Here is an 18,082-nt window from a genome sequence, read left to right on the forward strand (position 1 = left end):
GGTTATGGGGGTGTTTTATCCCGCGCTTGGAGGTCCGTGGTGACCGTGTTCAGACATTCATGACGTGCACTCACGTCATGTCTCGGCCAAATCCTGAAGGCCGCTCACTCATCGGATCCTCATCTCAACTTTTGTGGTCTGAACATGCAGAGCGGACTCCGACACCACGCAGGCGGTACTCGTGCTACGATAGGTCAAAAGTCATGCACGGCCCGAGGATGATCATCTGATATCGAACACATCATGATCCGAATCACGGTTTCGGATAGTGGGCGTTCTCAGCTAGCACTTTCATGACAGACACGGCCTATGGCTGCTGCAGACAAGAGACATTTCATGCGGTGCTTACCGGCGTGGCGTTCCCACCACCACAAAACGTCTGTTGAGGTGGTTTGGAAATAAGCCTTTCTTCAGACATATCTAGGTACACAGGAACACTCAAGGCTTTTTGCACAAGCGCCCGTTCTGAGTCGGCAGCCCCGGCAGCTGTCCTTCTACCTCCCAGTCCTCGCTTCCGACAGCTGTATGCGCGTAGAACAAGCCGGTCGGATCATACTTCTTCTTCAGCTGGAGCAGTCTCGGATAGTGCGAGCCATAGAAAGACTGTTGCCAGTCCGGCTCATTGATATCACCCTCGGACAGGTAGCTTCCCGCCCCTGGACTCACCTGTCTCCACCTCGCCATCCAGTCATTCGTTAAAATGTTGCTCTGCGCTTGGATGACGGCAGGACTGGCATCGGCAGGCCAGGCAGCTGCGAGAATGAAGAAGCCGGTTGTCTCTCTCCAGGCGGGGTTGACACTGTTGGTCTGGTTCACGGCTGAGTTGGGGGCAGCACGGATGTTGTAGCCAATCAAGATACCGCCTGCCTCGACGGCATACCGCACAGCAGCCATCGTTTCGTTCCTCTTGGTTGGGTTGATGAAGTTGTCTTTTGGGAAGAGCCGAGATGCGGCGCGGTTGTCAGCCCCTCCCACGTTCTCTGGGGGGAAAGTGCCAGAGTGTGCTTGGTATAAGCTGGGGTATTCGTTCCAGACAGGATCAATAGAAATGCCGAGATTGGCGAGGTCGTCCAAGAAGGGCTGGATAAGAGGTTGGAATTGAGCGAGCGTCATGTTGCCTCCCCACAGGGGGTTCATGCTGAAGAAGAACTGGCCCGGGCCAATATTCACAATGAGCCAGTACCCGTAGGCGCCGACCGCAGTGAAGGTGTCGAAATAGGTTGTGTATGCTTCCACACCAGCCCAGAAAGTGTCCGCTGTGACATTGGGGGAGGTGCCAAAGACGAAGCCGAGAGTTGAAACGGGGATCTGAGGGTAGGCCTTGACAGTCACCGAGGTGACCACGCCATAGGTGCTGCCACCGCCTCCTCGGAGAGCCCAGAACAGATCGGGGTACGAGCTTTGGCTGGCGGTGACGAAACGACCGTTGGGAAGTACGACGTCGAGCGAGAGAACTTGGTCGGCACCCATGCCCACAAGCGAAGACATGGGGGAGTGGCCACCTCCGGCGATATACCCGCCCGCCATGCCCACAGTTCTGCACTCACCGCCAACGACGGTGACGTTGTGTGCCTCGGCAGCTTGGTAGACTTCTTCTGTCTCTACCCCGGAACCGAGCTTGAGAGCTGGCCCCGAGTGTCCGTTGCAGGTGTAATCCGGAATGTACTGGATTTCTTTGAGCTTGTGAGTCCAGACAGACAGCGAACCAGCACCCATAGACTTGTCGGCGAAATCATGACCCGTGTTCTTCACCACCAGCCGGATGTTGGTTGCGCGAGCAAAGTTGAGTGCCAGCTGAATCTGGGATACCTTGGTAACGGCGACGGAATAGGAAGCATACCCTCCCAAGGTGCAGTTGTCGTAGATCTGGCCGGGGTGATCCAAGGGCATACAGGTTTGCCCTTGGCAGAGCGGGAACATGGCCGAAGTTGGGTCCTCGACATGGAGTTGTGGTCTGTTCCAGTTTGTTTTGACGTATTCACACTGAGCGGCGTCGTACTGAGGCCAGTCGCTGTAGCATGGAGCGGCGAGGGGAACTGTCTTGATGAGCGCGCCCCCGAGCGTCAGGTTGAGGAGGTTCCATACCGAGTTGGATGGCCAGAGGGGATCTCCGGGGAAGGTTTTGCATCTCGGTCTTGGGATGCCACCGATGATTTTGGAGCTCGCCGGCGTGCCCTCGACGGAACCAAAGTCAAAGAGCTCTGCGTTGTTGGTGCTGTTGATGGCCGCTTTGGTCAAGACATTGTTCTCCCAGGAGAAACGGGAGGGGCATGTTGCCGTCGTTTGGTCAGCTAGAACAGTTAGTACAGCTGCGACAGTTGTCGCCCGGAGGTTGACTGTGACCATGTTGAGGCCGCTGAGAGGATTATGAGTGAAGCTATTAGGGAGGGATGAACTCACCGAACCAACGATGCCGGCCTTTATAGGAGTTGTCCCCCCTCCGCCCGAAGAATCCCAGCCAAAGCACAACCTACAGCACAATGGCATGGTGTTGAAGAACCCACCATACCGAAAATACTACCCAAGACTGGACTAACCCTGCCACAAGGCCCCGGACTGGCTACCGGCCCAGACAGGGACCCCTTTCCCCGCAGGTCCCCCCTTGCCGTTAACAGGGTCAGTCCACTGGGAACCAATTGGGAACGATGTCCGCTGCAGTCGTTCACCGCGCGGCGGTGGCCGGAAATTTCAATAGAGCTGCTGACTTGCATTCGCAGGTACAGCACAAGGCCTATAACGGCATTGGGCCAAATTTCCACGTGAGATATCAGCCGGTGCCGGGTTACACGACAGAGCATTCTACGCCACTTTCCCGGGTCGCCGATAGGATGTTGGAGGGTGTAGGTTTTCCAAGCGAGGAAAATAATCACAAACCAAACATCCCGTCCCGCCGGTCCTTTGCCAGCTGGAAAAGTGGTCCAAGTCGAATCTCCGGTTCTTGAGCGGCACCATGTGCATGTCTTATTGGATTCACCCTCAATGGAATTAGAAGATAGGTGTATGACATATTCGAGGAAAGGTACGAAAGAGTGTCTGATCGATTTACTAGAACGGAAACGAACATTGGAGACAGTACGGGTGGTGTACAGAAAATAGAAAATCTCCCTTTCCTCCGCAAAGCTTGGCCAAACTGCTCGTGTACTTGCTGACCCTCCAGATTGCCACACTTCCAATAGCTTCCTGCACTTCACCATGGCCTTTACATGACGGGAATCAAGGGGCATTGACAACCTTGAGCTCCAACCCAGCCCGATCACCACCCTCATCAGTGTTGTGCACCGTATTCTTGATCATCCCATCCGTGTTCTTGAAAACCCGACGCGAGCCCTCAATCTTCCCGTCGAGATCCTTGGTGCTGGTGCTGGTCCCCTCAAACAGCAGCATCTGGTAGTTGACAAGCACCGACAAGTCAGAAGGACGAAGCGTGAGGGTCAAGTGCACCTCGACGCGGATCTCGCCGCCAACTCTGGCCTCGTAGGTGACTTTCTGGGTGTACCCGGTCTTGGTGCCGACGATGACGGGGGCGAGAGTGTGGGTGCGGGTGTATGTTCTGTGGTTGACCGGCCAGGGCTCGTCGTCGCGGATGACGAGGGTGGAGGAGAGGTTGATGGTGCGGGAGACGACCTTTTCTCGGGCGGAGAGGTCGGTGGGCGAGCGGACTTCGATGGCTGAGACCGGGGCCGGGACCGGGGCCGGAGCTGGGGAGGCTTGGATGGCCGTGAGGAGGCCGAGGAGAAGGAGTGAGAGCTTCATTTTGGGGTGAATAGATGGGGCGGTTCAACTATGAAGGTTGGCGATTCTGAGACTTGTGTTTAGTGCCTAGCTGTTGAGTTTGAGTTGATGAAGTGAGAGTCGACATGTCGTGAGGACGGGTGCTTGTACTTATAGACGAGAAAAGCTCCTGTCGTCTGGTCTTGTCCCTCCCAGGATGCCTCTTCTTTCAGTCTTGAACCGCTCATGATCATCAGAGGCGTCTCATCATTTCAGCCAGGCAAAAATAATACTATCACGAGCAAGAAGTCAACAGCCTTCGGCATGCTTCGCAAATCCGACAGACGTCTTGGCGTACATCCGCCCAAGCATTGGTTCAACAACAGGCATCTTGTTATGAGTTCGGCGTTGATGATATTCTATGTCTCTCCCGCCCGGCTTAACACTGCCCGACAAAAGCATGCGCATCTAGGATGAATACCATTTCCATCTCATTGAACGTTTTGGGCAAGCCATCTATCTGACGATGGCTGTGGCGTGGCAGCTGTTGGTGGTGTAACAAACTCAGGGTGGTTTTCGAAAAGACAATTGGTGAACACCATCAGCCGCAAATCCGAAAATCATTTCCAGAAACACATGAGACTTTGAGGCTGATTCCTGTAGCTGCGGCTGGTTAGATAATGATGAAAAGGGCATAACACCGAGTTATCATCACAGATCCCAAAAGCAGGGAAATCGATGCTGGGCAGTCAGCCGCAGCTCTCCTTAATCTTGGCGACGCAATGGTTGATGATGAGGACTGTCTTCGACTGGCTACATCCGTGAATTTATCTATGAACTAGAAATAAAAGCACTTGAATGTCCAGTCCGACAACCTAGATATCTGCCCCCACTGAGCCTTACATACTATGGCTGGCAGCTGCTATCTCACAAGTGTGCTCAGGTTTCAATCCATTCAACGGGGAGTGAGCTTGAGAAGTCTTCCACCGGCACCATCCTCCAGCACCCACAATGCGCCATCAGACCCCTGTCGGACACAGCGAATGCGTCGTCCGAGTGAGATGCGCTGAGCCTCCCGCGCCGTGTTGCCGGTAATCTCCACGCGCACCAAGCCCTGAGCTCCGAGGGCACTGATGATGGCATTGCCCCTCCAGTTGCGGAACAGGTCACCCTTGTAGATAATCACGCTGGATGGGGAGATGACGGGGTTCCAGAAGGCTTTGGGCGCAATGAACTCGGGGCGTGTATTGTGGTTCGGGATAGGCCGGCCGTCGTAGTGGTTGCCCTGGGACACAATCGGCCACCCATAGTTGCCGCCTTTCTCAATCAGGTTGAGCTCATCACCGCCCATCGGTCCCATCTCAACCTCCCAAAGACGGCCCTGCTCGTCGAAGTCGATGCCCAGGGGGTTGCGGACACCCAGTGCCCAGACTTGGCTACCGACTGTGCCAGTGAACGGGTTGCCGGCCGCGACCGTTCCGTCGTCGTTCAAGCGGATGATCTTGCCGAGGTTGGAAGTCATGGACTGAGCAGGGTCAAACTGCTGCCTCTCGCCGGATGAGATCCAGAGGGTAGAGTTGGAGTCGAAGAGGATGCGGTGGGCGAAGTGACCGTCGCCGTTGACCTTTTGCGACTGGCGCCAGATGACCTCGACGTTTTGCAGAGCGCCGCCGCCGCTGGTGTTGAGCACCAGCCTGGCCCGCGCAACCGCTGCGCCAGACCCTCCGGTGCCGGCTTCGGCATAGCTGATGTATATCAGGTTGTTCTCAGAGAAGCGGGGGTGCAGGGCGACGTCTCCGAACCCACCCTGGCCTCCGTAGCGGACTGAAGGCACACCGGTGATGGTGCCCTTGGCCTTGGTGTTTGGATCAACAAGACGCAGCTGGCCCCTCTTCTCGGTCACGAGGATGCGGTTATCGGGCAGGAAAGCAAGAGCCCATGGTTCGGCAAAGTCGGTGATCGCTGCCGTGTTGAATGGGGAGTTCTGACGAGCTGTCACGGTCGATGGTGCTGCCGAAGCACCGGTTACCAACGCCAGGGCGTAGGCGGTAGAAAGTCCGAATCTCATGGTTACTGGCTCTTTGCTATTCAGTGCCTGGCCAGAAAAGAGGTGACAGCCTCTTCAGGGTGGTGGTTGGGCAGATGGGTCGAATTATATAGAAGCTCTTGTTACTCAGTGCTTGTTATGGGAATTAGGTCCGTTGGTGCTGCGGCAATAGCCTATTCAAGAAACCAAGGGATCAACAACTGCTGACCTTGTTCAGGCTCTTCGCACGTATTGGTGGACTTATAGCCGATAAACAAACAGGTAGAGAATACCACTCCGCAGTTCTTGTCCCGGGTCTTGGCTGGTCGGTGGTGTATGAAAGAGGCAAGTGACCTCTCACCTCCAGGGGCGCCGGGATTATCAACATATATATGCTATAGCTGTGACTTCTTGGCGGGTTGGCACCTTTCTTGGCAAGCTTTTGCCATGCGTAGACCGGCACTTGTGGCGATCGATCTCTTGTCCCAGGTCATACGGCCGGAAGGATTGTCAAATACGCCCAGTTGTGCTGCGTACCGTGGGACCTTGGGGAATGCAATGACGTCGTTGCAAGGAATGAAGAGGGTGGTGGTTAAGTGAGACAAAGCTGAAGGGATCTGGTATCAGGGGCTTGCTCCTATTATAGGTGTCTGACCGAACCGATGACGTTTGCTATAAAGTAGTAATCATGCCGGTGACAATGCGCATGGATTTGGAAGGCCAGGGTAGGCACTGGTTGACCTGCCCGTCTCGAACTTTCACTTTCTTCACTTTCTTCGATAAGAGTGCATACAGTCTGATACCCAACCGTTGACAAATCTCCAATTCTTTCATCATAGATACACGGGCGCCGACAGTCTTTACAGTGCCGTCACACTCCCCGCTCCGATCGTAACATCAACTGGCGCGCATTTGATCTCGCGAGCGCTGTATATTTGTCCAGGCGTCCAGCTAGGATTCTGCGTTGTCACGTCGGTGCATGACAGGGTTAAGGTGGTCGCTCCGCTCACAGAAAACAGCCTGCTCATGTATGTCAGTGAGCTGGCTACCAGGTATACATGATGCATTGGGTAACCTACTTGTCACTGCAGTCGATAGTCTCAGTGATCTCCAACGTGCCAGCAGGTCTGCTGAATTTGAATCCAACCTTCGCCCCAGCCGGCACACCAGTTCCCGCCAGTGTGCACGCATACTCGACGGTCCCATAGAAGAAGTCGGACAGCTGGTTGCTAGAGGCACTGCACGAAGCGGTGTAGGGCACGACATCGTTGGAAACGTTAAAGTTGACATAACCCCACGAGTTCTGGTGAGCCGGGTTGGTGAAGACGTAAGAGGCATGGAAGTCGAAGTCGTCGACTGTCCATTTCAAGGCCTCGAGCGTCTTTGTGCACGTTTTGATTGGATCTGGAGGCCCCCCGCATTTGCCATCTCTTCGTTTGTGTGGGGTGGCGGTCGAGAAGCTCAGGAGCGTTATAAGGGTGACGACGGAGGCTTTCATTTTGATGTTGCGTAGAGTACGACGCGATGGGAACCTGGAAGGACTCTGGGGGAACGTCAAAAGAGTGCCAAGTACTCCGCACCAGCTTTTTAATACCCAAGGACTGACGCGCCCGGGGAAGTTTGGTAATCTCCAAAAGAATCCGATTCGGCTTTCAGCTGCTCACCTCACGAGCCACGCCACCCACACCCCTGTTTACTTTCCTAGTGGCATTGCGGCCTATCAAAGCCCTAGTGGCTGCACGCGTCTGCCGACAGTGTTCTCCGCCCTTACAACGTGGCATGATTGTGGTAACCTTCGGTGCGGCTGACTGAAGGCGTAACCTGTGCTCAAAGAACACGCTTCCTCGATATGTAAGCATCGAAACGGTCTACTAACACGAAATACATAGGTGCTATATGTTTCAAGCCTCCTCGCTCCCTCCTGGCATAAAACCATCACAGCTTCTCATTAACCCACTCGCTCTCATACTTGACACCACTCAACTTGAACAACTGTGTGATCGGGCATCTCCTCTCCACCTCAGAAACAAACTTGTCAAACTTGTCCCCCTCCACATCCGTCTGCACCCGCACACTCAGCTTCAGACTCTCCCAGTTCGGGTTCCCCTGCTCCCCGTTGACCAGCACAGCCGTTGGAAGCTGTGCTTCGACGCTCACGTCCCACTTTCCAAGCTTGATCCCATGATTACTCGCGACAACAGAGCCAGTGACTTGGTTGCATGCGCTCAGACTGGCAAGGGAATAGACAACCGGTGAGGGGGCCGAGTCAGCGCCGCCGAGAACGGGATAGGTGTCCGCCGTGAAGGTGTATGGCTTCCCTGGAACGGAAACTTTTTGAAGGGTACCAGTGCCGGTGCCGGTGACTTTTACAGGGAGTATCTGGAGGCGGGCGGGGGTGGTTGAGAGTCGGCGCCGGGCGGCTTGGCGTGCGGTTGTGGTGAGGCGGGTGGTGAACTTGAACATTGTGATGCCGGCAATGCTCAAGAGAAATATTTTGTAGTGTGCAGGTGAGGTTACAGCGAGGTGTTGAAGTTCAGATGTCTACCAGCCTCTCTGTAGTTGTATCTAAGTGAATAGGTGTTGCCATTCTGGCGTGATACAACTCCAGAATGACGAAAACGAAACTATTACGTACTGTTTCTGGGCGTTTGTCCTACTGTGTAACAGTTCGTGAACCTCCATAGGGCTGAAATAAAGCTTTACAATTGTGATGATGAGTAAGGTACTTGTCTGGATACAGTGTGGAAACCAGCTGCGGGTTAACCTACCTTGTAATCACGTTCACGTACCAGAAGATATCGCACAAGCTTGGGAGGGTTCGCAAGGAAATATGGGGGTGATGCGTCGCTTTGTTCTTGCTACTAGGGTCAAATACTTGGATGCCATCAACGATTGTCTCCACGCCTACCATTGCGGGAAAAAACATTTCAACTGTCCTTGGGCTTGATCAAGTGGCAGTCTGACCGAATGTCTGAGCCCGTGGTGCCACTGGACAGATACAGACCATTGCCACACTCCAGAATGTTCATCTTCCCCCGCCCAGACATGTACACTTCGTTGGTGACGGGGTCAATGCACGCCTTCACTCTCTCGTGTGTGCCGGCCGCGACAGCAGCCTCAACAACAGACTTTGTCCTGACCGACACTTGCACCGAGGGGCCGGTAGAGCTCTTGCTGACATACGCCTCCAGGGTCTCCGTGTTTCCGGTGGTGTACTTGAGTCCCAAGTAACCGTTGCTATCAGTGGTCCAGATGGCAGTGTATGATGTCGAACTTGGACGACCGCCGGCAAAGCTTTGCCAGGCCACGATGTTGCTGTTGACGACGTTCATCCACCGGGTCGATCCGTCCCAAAATGGCGAAACAGAGGCCAGGAATACCGTGCCCGTTGGCTTGCACGTGAGCGATACCACGCTCGTAGGGGTCGACGTTGTGAGGACAGTAGTCGTCTCGGAAGCAGTGACAGTGTCGGTAACGGTTGCCAATTCTGTGGCGGAGACGATGTCCGTGGCAGTGGCCGAGATAGTCTCCGTGACAGTGATGACGTCGGTCTGGGTGGTAGAGAGCGTGGCCACAGTCGTGGTGATGGCGTCACCAGCTGTCACGGTGACAGTCTCGGTCGCTGCGGCTGCCGTGACGGTGGAGGGTTCAATGCCGACGCAACTGCAGGCCTTGACATACTTCTCCCAGTCGGCACACACATCCGTGACATACTCGGGGAGAGAAGACGCAACATCGCGAGCCGTCATCTGCTGTTGATAGACGAACGCAGTCGTGGTGACGGCCGAGGCCGATTCGACGACGGTGGTAGTAACGGGAACTGTGGTGGTTTCGAGGACGATACTCGTCTGTGTGGCAGCCGTGATTGTGGTCGTCTCAGTGAAGAGGACTGTTTCGGTCGATGCGGTTTCGGTTGACGTCTCAGTGAACAAAGCAGTCTCGACTGCGCTCTCGATCACCGTCAATGTCTCGGTCAAGGTGCTGCATTTGACTCGTCAGTACCTTTGGGTATAGTACACTCGCTGCGGTCCAGGGCAACTTACACAGCCGAGGGTGTCAAGGTAACGACCAGATTGGCCGAACAATCAGCAATTCCATCATCATTGGCCAAGACAACAGCTTTCAAACAGTGGTTGCTGCGACAGCAAGCAGCAGAACCTACCTGCAGCAGGGCAGCACCAGTCAGAGCAACAGCCCCAAAGTTCTTCATGGCTAAAACGAGTGACAGAAATCAAAAGAGTGACACGGAGTTTGATTAATGAAAGAACATGGGCAACCTTTTGTTTTGATCGAGGGCCCAGACCCTTTTATCCCATACCTACTTTCATGGTCATCTGGTGTTTGCGGCGGCAGAAACAGTGGCTGTTCGATAGTGTTGTTTTGCCGATCCAGACTCTCGGGAACGTTGAACTATTGAGGCGCTTGAGATTGCTTGCTGGAAACTGACCAACAACAGACGAAGAGGAATGGCAAGATATTTGATATGAGTGGCTGTGATTGATAGAAAAGAAGCAACGGCCCAATTGGGCAATTATTTCATGCTTTCAGCTCCCTACCTCGACCCAAATCAGGGTGTTTGTCTTGGGCCCCTGTCGAAGGCACAGACCATCATGCAGGGCGCATATTTGGAACAAATCCTCCGGGGCTTGGAAAAATAAAAAAAAAGGGGTCAAATGCTTCTGGAAGCAATCTTGACCGCAGAGGGACACTGATGTGGTCACCTTCCAAGAAGCGATCAGTCACCCAACCGCGAGCCCGGTCCTCCTGGGAGTGTCAGATCGATCATGTCTCTTCCCGGCTTTAACCTGTTGCTCCCCGAGAACGTGGCCTCCAACAAGTGAAAGCCCCCAGACAGATTTCTGGGCAACTCAAACGTCACTCGTCCCTCGTCCTTTTCCGTCAACACATACTCCAGCTCAACTTGCTCTCCAGCTAACCTCACCACACCTTCCACCACCTCTCCCGGTCCTGGTGTCACCGAGACCGATATAAACGTCCCATCATCCGAACTTCCATTTCCTGGCGCAAACATGGCCCTCACCAACGTCGGTCCAGTAGGCGGCTCCTGCCATCCATGCTTCGTCATCCCCCACTCCGGTTTATGTTGATAGCAAGGCACACACCCGGGCCAGTACGATCCGTTCTCCGGCACCCCTCCACTGACTGGATTTCTATACCCAAACCACATTCTCTGAATTTCTGGCCAAGAAACATACCTTTCCCTCCCTCCCATAAACCCAACTTCTCTTTCCCCTTCCATCTCATTCAGCCAGAGATCCGGCGGGTACTGCCTAACCAAGTCTCTGGGAGGAGGCTGATCCGGCGCGTCCTTGTCTCTCACCTCCACACCTCCCCAGCCTTCTTTCCAGCTATTCATTGTCCAGTAAAACTCATCAATCGTCAAACTCCACAGCTTCCAGCTCCCATTCTCATCTAGCACCATTTGGTCATGGTACATGCCCCCTCTGATCGTCCCTGCAGTCTGGTCGGTGGCTGGTTGCAGTAGCCTCGCTCTCAAACTCGCTGAACGCCCGTCTTGGGAAACGTGAATCACCGGCTGCGGCCTCCAGTGAAAGGATATAGCAGATCGGGTGGGACGAGCGGACGTGCCGTATGCTTGTGTGCACGCCTCCAGGACTCTCTGACGGGTGTGGTAGAATCCGGCAAACGGTGACTCTTTGTTGGCATATGGGTGGTGGATGGCGGCCATGAGCGAGCAGGCGGCACCGTCGATAAAGTCGATATAGAAGCCATAGGCGTTGGAGATGGATTCTGCGCCTTCGTAGCCATATGACCTAGAAAGGCGACGGGATAGCTCTTCGAGGGAGTCTGCCGTCGCTGTCTGAGCGATAGGCTTGTTGGTACCCCTCGTGGTGTAATCCAGCAACACTGGATCAACAGTACTCGCTGGCATAACTCCCCCGTGCCCCCAACCATCAGAGTAATTCGCCACAACCAACGGTGCGATCGTGACATTGAGAAACTGCCAGATCCCATTCCGCCTGACAAATGAGCTTTGGAAGAAGCTAAACCGCCACGATGCCGTGCCCTTCTCCTGGTCCCCAACCAACCCAATCTCGATCCCTCTCGCATCCGCCATCCTCTCCGCATCCGGCACGTTTTCGTCAACCTCCTGCCGGATCTTGACCACCGTATCAAAAATGAGATGCTCGTTCAGAACCCCCTGCTTCAACCCCTCACCCCCCATCCACCTCTCCAACCCCTCCTTTATCCCCCCCGGCCCTTCAAAAACTCCCACATTATCCACCCTCAAAACCCCCCAACTATGACTCCCAAACAGCTCCCCCACCTCCCCCCATAGCCTCCGATCGACATAATACCCCCAAGCATGCTGCAAGTTCCTCACCTCATCCTCATCGTTCAAATCCTCTATTCTCCTCCCCAACCCGACATCCTCCGGTCCCTCCCCAACCACACCCGCAACCCCCCTCGGAATCGGCACCCCCGCCTCCTCGGCAGTATAATGAAACTCAGGCACCAACCCGAAATCCCTGCCCCCAACATTCCTCCACCCACCCTCATAACCCCCCTCGTAAAGCTCATGATACCTCATCACCCCTATCTCCCACCTGCCCTCCTGCGTGACAGAGTACTCATTCTCCCATATCCCCCCCCTCATCCTCGTGGCCCCCTTCCCGTCCCCCTGAAATCTCCACCCGTTCCACCTCCCTTCCGCCGTCTTGCCATCCACAGCTAGGTTCACCAGCGGTGTGGCGAGAACCATCGTGTCGAGTGATCCAGGCAGGCGGCCGTTCATGTCCCCCGCGTCTGCCTCAAGCCATGTCTTGATCGCCTCGGGACCCTGGATGGAGGTGTTGCCCCAGAGTAGAGTACCCTCGGGAGCGAACAGCGCCGCCATGTCAGCGTAGCGGCCGAACTGGGCTAGCTGCGCAAACGTTGAAGTTACATCCTTGATCTCGCGGAGGGACTCGATGCGAGAGACATTGTGGGCTAGTTCCTCGACTGTCACCGCGTCACACACGCCAGCCCCGGCGGCCGTCCACAAAAGCAGTCGTGATAGCCTCATGTTTTGGTGGGAATAGGATTGTTCGAGGCGCGGGGTACCCTGGAGGGCCCCCAAGGTGCTCTCGGTCACAATGTCATGTTAAATGGTCGTTCTCAACAACACCTTGATCAAACACTGGATTCATCTGCCGAGGACAACCCCGCTACCTGGACCTCTTTATCCCAGAGGACGTCTAAAGCTATATTATGCCTGTATGCTTTTCTCCGCTTGTGCCTATTGGCTAAATAATGTCCTTGATTCCGACGACCCTCATATCCCCGTCCGCTTCCACCATGGAATCCGTGCAGGTAAGCTTCATGTTGAAATGCGCCTACTAAAGAGTAGCCATGTGTTTTATCAAAGCAATGTCGATCCTCCAAGCCGTTCCCATCCAATCTTCACATCGAAACCCCCTCATTTCATACATATGTTACACACGGCCCAAAGAAATCCACAATCTCCCTATTGGAGTCGACCTTCACCCAGTCGGGCAACCCGTCCGGCCACGAGGTCCTGCCAGACCGAACCTCCTCCTTCATTTGCGTTTCGCGAGTGACCGCCATAGTTTCGTTCGTCGACATATTCGAGCTTGCTGGCGATTCTTGGGACACAAACATTGGCGAACTGCTAGGGTAGGGTGTATTACCCTCATCAGAGTTCAAGTCCTTGCAGGTGTTTGAAATTTCAAACTTTTTGGCAATGCCTTCAAACAACACCACGTCAGAGGCGCCAGGTCTGAAGGCCGTTGGATTTGTGAAAGGCATTTGAAACCGCGGCCAGGCCGCACCGGGCGTTTTCCGTATGGCTGAAGTGTTCGCTGCACAAAGCTCGTCCAGACTGGGCAAGTCGGCCTCATCGTCCGTCTCTGAATGGCGAGGAGGTTGTGCGGCTGTACGGACTTCATTTTCTCGTTTGGGCTTGGACATTGTTATTACATTCTGCTCTGACTTGGTGGTAGCGGAATTGCCTTCATCATCGGTATAGGATGAAAGATCGATACACTCCAGATCCTCCTCTGTGAACCCGTACGCATTCCAGTCTACTGCGGCAGACCGAACAGGCGGGCGGAGGCCTGGTGCCTGTTGAGTGGCACCGGGCCGTGATACCGACTCAATCTTGGGCCGCTTCATATCGCCCGCAGCTTGAGGGGTATTCTTAGAACCATCCCAGGCCTCCTCGGCCGTGCGCTTGACCTTTGGTTTGGGCGGTGCCCGCTTTCGTGGCTTGTCAAGTCCCTCTTTGCAGCATCTGTGAGTACATGGCTTGCCCGTCTTTGTGAGAGTCCCCCCAGCACAGTTATGATTACACTGCCACTTTCCGCTTGGAAGCTGGACTGGGGGGGATGTATCGGAGTCGGGTTGAGAGGAACGCTCTTCCTGTGCCATCTCGACCATCTCATGGATTCCTGGATACTGATCCGCCTGAGCGTCTTTTTGGTCCTCCATCATAAACCTGGGTGCTTGGATAGATGGCGTGGTGAATGATGACTGTGGGCGCGGTGCTAACCGAGCGGCCGCCTGCTCAGCGGCGAGAATGAAGTCAGAGTCGTCAATACCACCATCGTCCAGCTCGTCCATTTGATCAGCATCATTGCTGCCATCAATCGTCCGTGGTTGAGTGAACTTGACTGTCGCTGGCGGAGCCCAGCTCGAGGGCACGGTGGAGAAAGCGGCTTGCTTGAGAAATGCTGAGGCAGGAATGTTGTGTTTCAATGTCTTGGATATCATCGTCCCAACAATCTCCTCGCAAGTAAAGTGACACACAATGTCGTCATCAACATTTTGGAGACCAACCCAGAACTTCAATTCGTACCCTGTCTCTTTGCTGACCTCCAGCTTCCTCATGCTGCCTCGCCAAAAGAACGAAAGGGTCCCGCTGGTAGTTTCGGCCAGGAAGTTGATGTCAGGTGTCTTCTTCTTCCAATACGGTGGACCGAGTCGATTCAAATACCGTAAGTTAGCCCTAATTTCCACCCCAACGGTGGCTCCTGTTGGCCTAGGTTGAGACTTGTGGCTGACTAGCTCCAGATCGAAGCTCAACCGGGGAAACTTTTCAAGAGAGCTCTTGATAGTCATTCCGAAGGGGGCCTGTCGAGCCATCAATCTCTCAATGTCTACGCTGTCCATGTCGGCGAGTTCCAACACTGTCCGGATGCCTTTGCTGGCAAGCTTACGCATCCCAACGGGCCCAATGCTGGGTACCTGGGTCAGTTGTGTCACCCGACCTTCCCATGACTCTGCAGCGAGGGCTCTCGCAAGCTCGAGGGCATTCTTCATGCCAATCGCATCATAGTCGTTTCCTTTGCAGTCAATCACGGCGTGGACAAGGCGGTTGAGTCGCTCAAACACGATTTTGCGCTCCAAGACCAGTTGACGTCGAGCCTTGGCTGCATCGGCCGAGTCGGGGTATTGAACGCTTCCCAAATGGGCCTGAACCATCAAGGAGATCTTGTGCCATGTTTGCGTGACCGCTTCCTTGATTGGATAGACGATGAGGGGGGACTGGTTCATCTCGCGAAACAAAGGCCTCTCGGCGGGCTTGAAACGAAACTCTTTGAACTCGCTGGCTTGTGAAAGGATGGTGAGCTGTGGCCATGGGGTCAGCGCGCCGTGGTCAACATAATTCTGTGAGGCCATGTGGGATCTATACCAGTGCGCCCATCTTGACAGCCTTGGGAATCTGCAACAGCATCTTCATTGTGGAAAACTCAACCATATACTTGGACATGGCGCGGCCGTAGAAGGTTGATTTGAATGTCTCGTTGTCGGTAACACACTGGGCCTCTTGCAGTTGCTTGATGTCGCGCTCGCATATCTCTTCCAGCTTGGCGTCGATCTGGCTGGGATTGCAATTACTGCCAGTCAAGTGGTAAAAGCTTGGGTTGCGTCGAAGTCGGACGCTCAAAAACGTGCCGCTAAGCCACTTCTTTGCAGACGCGAGATCGTGGATGGTGCCCAGGCCTATCTCGGAGTTGAGGTGTTCGATCAGGTTGAGATGAAGCGTGCTCTCGAGGATTTCTTGTCCGGACACCATCTTTTCGTACCGTGCCTTGTTGCCGGCCTTGGTCAAGATGATGGCAGTGGCGCTGTCATCAAATTGGGGGCGTCCCGCTCGACCTAGCATTTGCATCACCTCGAGATCAGAGCACTCCTGAAGCTTGTCATCCGCGTAGCTCATTGTTCCTTTCAACACAACCGTGTGGCATGGCAGGTTAATGCCAACGGCCAATGTCGACGTGCAACATATGACACCTAGTTCTCCCTTGAGAAATGACTGCTCAACAGCACCTCGATCTTGAACGTCGAGACCAGCATGGTGAAATGCTACACCAAATTTGACAATCTCCTGCAGCTCTCGGCTGATGACGGGGATCCGGCCTTTGGGGGCAGGCCACAGCTTCACATTTGGCCTGGCAGCAGCATATTCGGCCAGCAGACTGGCCGTTGACTCGCAGGATTTCCGTGTGAAGCAAAACACCAGTATGGGCTTCTGTTGAGAGTGCCTGGCAATCAGGTTGGGGAGTTTGGAGTCAAGCAGCTTATCAAGGATGAACTCGTTGCCGTTGCACTCGTATCCATAAACGAACTTTTGCAGTTTGACAGGCCTGAACTCTTCACCAAATGTCTCTCGCAGTGCAGGCAGGTGCTGGTTGGTATGGTCCCGGCCAAGCCATTGGGCAATATCATCCGAGTTGGGAACGGTGGCGCTCAAAGCGATAAATCGAACATTGGTTCCAATGGTCTTCATGCGGGAAACGACTGCTTCCAACGTGGCGCCGCGGACATCCTTGAGAATATGAACCTCGTCGATAAGGAATAGCTCGACCAGCTGCAGAAGCCTGCGATGGTCTTGCCATTTTCGTGTAATCGAATCCCACTTCTCTGGGGTGGTAACAATGATCGAAGCATCGCCAACGCGCCGCATCTCGGCCTGGGAAGTGTCCCCGGTGAGCTCAGCGCACTTGAGCTTCATGTGGCCAAACTTCTTTTCCCAATCGCGAGCCTTTTCGGCACACAAGGCCTTGGTGGGTGCTTGGTACACAATCTTGAAGTTTTCGTGGCCGCGATCGAGAGCAAGTTTGCAAATTGCCAACTCGAGGATGGCAGTCTTTCCACTACCGGTGGGTGCCGAGACCACCACATTGTTGTTGGTCTTGTACACTGCCTCGAAGCACTTGGACTGTACTGCGTTGAAAAATTCAAAGGGGAACAGGGCGCGGAACTTGTCTGGCAGGGCCTCTCGTAAGTTGACGAGGCGTATACCGCGAACAACAGGCGCAGTACCCTGCCGTTGAGAGGGAACGTGCTCTCGCGTAGTGCTGGGAGTTGGAAGGGGTTGAAGGTGTGTAATGTCCGGTTGGGTAGCTGTTGTAGTTGCAAACGACGTGTGATACGGTTGTGTGTGGGTAGTTGACCCTGGGGGCGGGCTGTAGTTCGCATGCGACCAACTGCGGGCGGAAGGCTCGAGGACGGGAGAGACTGGACAGAATTAGCAGAGTTCCGTATTAACGCCTCCACCATGCTGACCTGAATATGAAGCCAATGGTTGTCGTTGCGATAGGTGGTGGCGAGGCTGCGAGATGTTGTGGGCTGGGTGGTGTTGCGATTGAAAGGAGCCAGGAGTGTTTGCGTGTTGGTATGGAGGACTAACATGTCTCTCTGTCATGTGTGGGGCGGTGTGTCGCGATAAACCGGCAATGATGTGTTCGTATTCGGGGTCTTGTTCAATGGCTTGAAAATAATAATTAATCAGGGGAGTTCATACTCAACCGCGTCAAGTAACGGCTAGAACGACAAGAATAAGCTAGCTTACCGTAGGCGTCTCCCCGTCGATCATCAAATTGCGTCGGCTGGTTCAAGTAGCGGAACTGGTCCGGGGTCCGGGGATCCATCTCCGAGGCGCAGCGGTGATTGTGTGAGTGACCGGTGTCTCGGGAAGCGTCCCGGGAACGTACACTGTCGTCAGGTACTGGCACGACACGATTGCGTTTGGCAACATGGGGTCGGTTGGGCCTCCATGGCCGCGACATGGTGTGCCAATTGCCCAAGGTACTGAAGTGCCCGGGTGGAAGGTATGACAGAGGCAGAAAGAATTGCAACACGTGTTGAGAGGCGTTTGCAGCTGGACTTGGGCTGTAGAATGCGGATGCGGGATGCCCGAGTATCAAACGATAAGATGGAGATGAACTGGGCTGCCCGGGGATGAGGTGGAAGGAGAACCCCCCACAAGCCAATTCGTCTGGTGGTGCTTGCCCCATCACGAAGGCTCCTTCCGTCACTCCAGGTCCTGCCTCAAGCACGCCCACGCAGGCGGGGAAT

At 54.5% G+C, this 18,082-nt stretch overlaps 9 protein-coding genes across 9 annotated transcripts; all 9 read right to left on the reverse strand.

The window, feature by feature from the left end:
• Positions 1 to 438: 438 nt before the first annotated feature.
• QC761_405020 (uncharacterized protein) lies at positions 439 to 2,487 on the reverse strand (the record flags this gene model as incomplete). The annotated part of the gene is made up of 1 exon (XM_062878786.1): positions 439 to 2,487. The coding sequence occupies one exon, from the start codon at positions 2,485 to 2,487 to the stop codon at positions 439 to 441; it is 2,049 nt and encodes a 682-aa protein (XP_062732774.1).
• A 726-nt stretch (positions 2,488 to 3,213) lies between these two features.
• On the reverse strand, positions 3,214 to 3,753 carry QC761_405015 (uncharacterized protein; the record flags this gene model as incomplete). The annotated part of the gene is made up of 1 exon (XM_062878785.1): positions 3,214 to 3,753. One exon carries the CDS (start codon positions 3,751 to 3,753, stop codon positions 3,214 to 3,216), a length of 540 nt encoding a protein of 179 aa, XP_062732775.1.
• Positions 3,754 to 4,666: 913 nt separating this feature from the next.
• QC761_405010 (uncharacterized protein) lies at positions 4,667 to 5,779 on the reverse strand (the record flags this gene model as incomplete). Its single annotated transcript, XM_062878784.1, has 1 exon — positions 4,667 to 5,779. One exon carries the CDS (start codon positions 5,777 to 5,779, stop codon positions 4,667 to 4,669), a length of 1,113 nt encoding a protein of 370 aa, XP_062732776.1.
• Positions 5,780 to 6,486: 707 nt separating this feature from the next.
• Positions 6,487 to 7,354, reverse strand: QC761_405000 (uncharacterized protein). Its single transcript, XM_062878783.1, has 2 exons — positions 6,817 to 7,354; positions 6,487 to 6,757 (listed from the first exon to the last, which is right to left on the reverse strand). The coding sequence occupies exons 1-2, from the start codon at positions 7,233 to 7,235 to the stop codon at positions 6,598 to 6,600; spliced, it is 579 nt and encodes a 192-aa protein (XP_062732777.1). The 5' UTR covers positions 7,236 to 7,354; the 3' UTR covers positions 6,487 to 6,597.
• Positions 7,355 to 7,639: 285 nt separating this feature from the next.
• On the reverse strand, positions 7,640 to 8,200 carry QC761_404990 (uncharacterized protein; the record flags this gene model as incomplete). The annotated part of the gene is made up of 2 exons (XM_062878782.1): positions 7,640 to 7,798; positions 7,895 to 8,200. 2 exons carry the CDS (start codon positions 8,198 to 8,200, stop codon positions 7,673 to 7,675), a joined length of 432 nt encoding a protein of 143 aa, XP_062732778.1. The 3' UTR covers positions 7,640 to 7,672.
• Positions 8,201 to 8,250: 50 nt separating this feature from the next.
• QC761_0071680 (uncharacterized protein) lies at positions 8,251 to 8,663 on the reverse strand (the record flags this gene model as incomplete). The annotated part of the gene is made up of 2 exons (XM_062872717.1): positions 8,251 to 8,290; positions 8,506 to 8,663. 2 exons carry the CDS (start codon positions 8,661 to 8,663, stop codon positions 8,251 to 8,253), a joined length of 198 nt encoding a protein of 65 aa, XP_062732779.1.
• Position 8,664: 1 nt separating this feature from the next.
• On the reverse strand, positions 8,665 to 9,947 carry QC761_404980 (uncharacterized protein; the record flags this gene model as incomplete). Its single annotated transcript, XM_062878781.1, has 2 exons — positions 8,665 to 9,718; positions 9,781 to 9,947. 2 exons carry the CDS (start codon positions 9,945 to 9,947, stop codon positions 8,665 to 8,667), a joined length of 1,221 nt encoding a protein of 406 aa, XP_062732780.1.
• Positions 9,948 to 10,472: 525 nt separating this feature from the next.
• QC761_404970 (uncharacterized protein) lies at positions 10,473 to 11,837 on the reverse strand (the record flags this gene model as incomplete). The annotated part of the gene is made up of 1 exon (XM_062878780.1): positions 10,473 to 11,837. The coding sequence occupies one exon, from the start codon at positions 11,835 to 11,837 to the stop codon at positions 10,473 to 10,475; it is 1,365 nt and encodes a 454-aa protein (XP_062732781.1).
• Positions 11,838 to 12,886: 1,049 nt separating this feature from the next.
• HFM1 (ATP-dependent DNA helicase MER3) lies at positions 12,887 to 18,021 on the reverse strand (the record flags this gene model as incomplete). The annotated part of the gene is made up of 4 exons (XM_062878779.1): positions 12,887 to 15,349; positions 15,414 to 17,242; positions 17,291 to 17,494; positions 17,577 to 18,021. The coding sequence occupies 4 exons, from the start codon at positions 18,019 to 18,021 to the stop codon at positions 13,184 to 13,186; spliced, it is 4,644 nt and encodes a 1,547-aa protein (XP_062732782.1). The 3' UTR covers positions 12,887 to 13,183.
• Between the last annotated feature and the right edge of the window lie 61 nt (positions 18,022 to 18,082).

This window comes from Podospora bellae-mahoneyi, chromosome 4, assembly GCF_035222275.1.
Source record: "Podospora bellae-mahoneyi strain CBS 112042 chromosome 4, whole genome shotgun sequence".
Taxonomy (NCBI): Eukaryota; Fungi; Ascomycota; class Sordariomycetes; order Sordariales; family Podosporaceae; genus Podospora; species Podospora bellae-mahoneyi.

Coding starts and splice junctions, on each gene's coding strand:
- QC761_405000 (XM_062878783.1), bottom strand. CDS start 7,235: ATGAAAGCCTCCGTCGTCACCCTTATAACGCTCCTGAGCTTCTCGACC. Junction 6,758..6,816: donor ACTATCGACTGCAGTGACAA/GTAGGTTACCCA, acceptor ATACATGAGCAG/GCTGTTTTCTGTGAGCGGAG.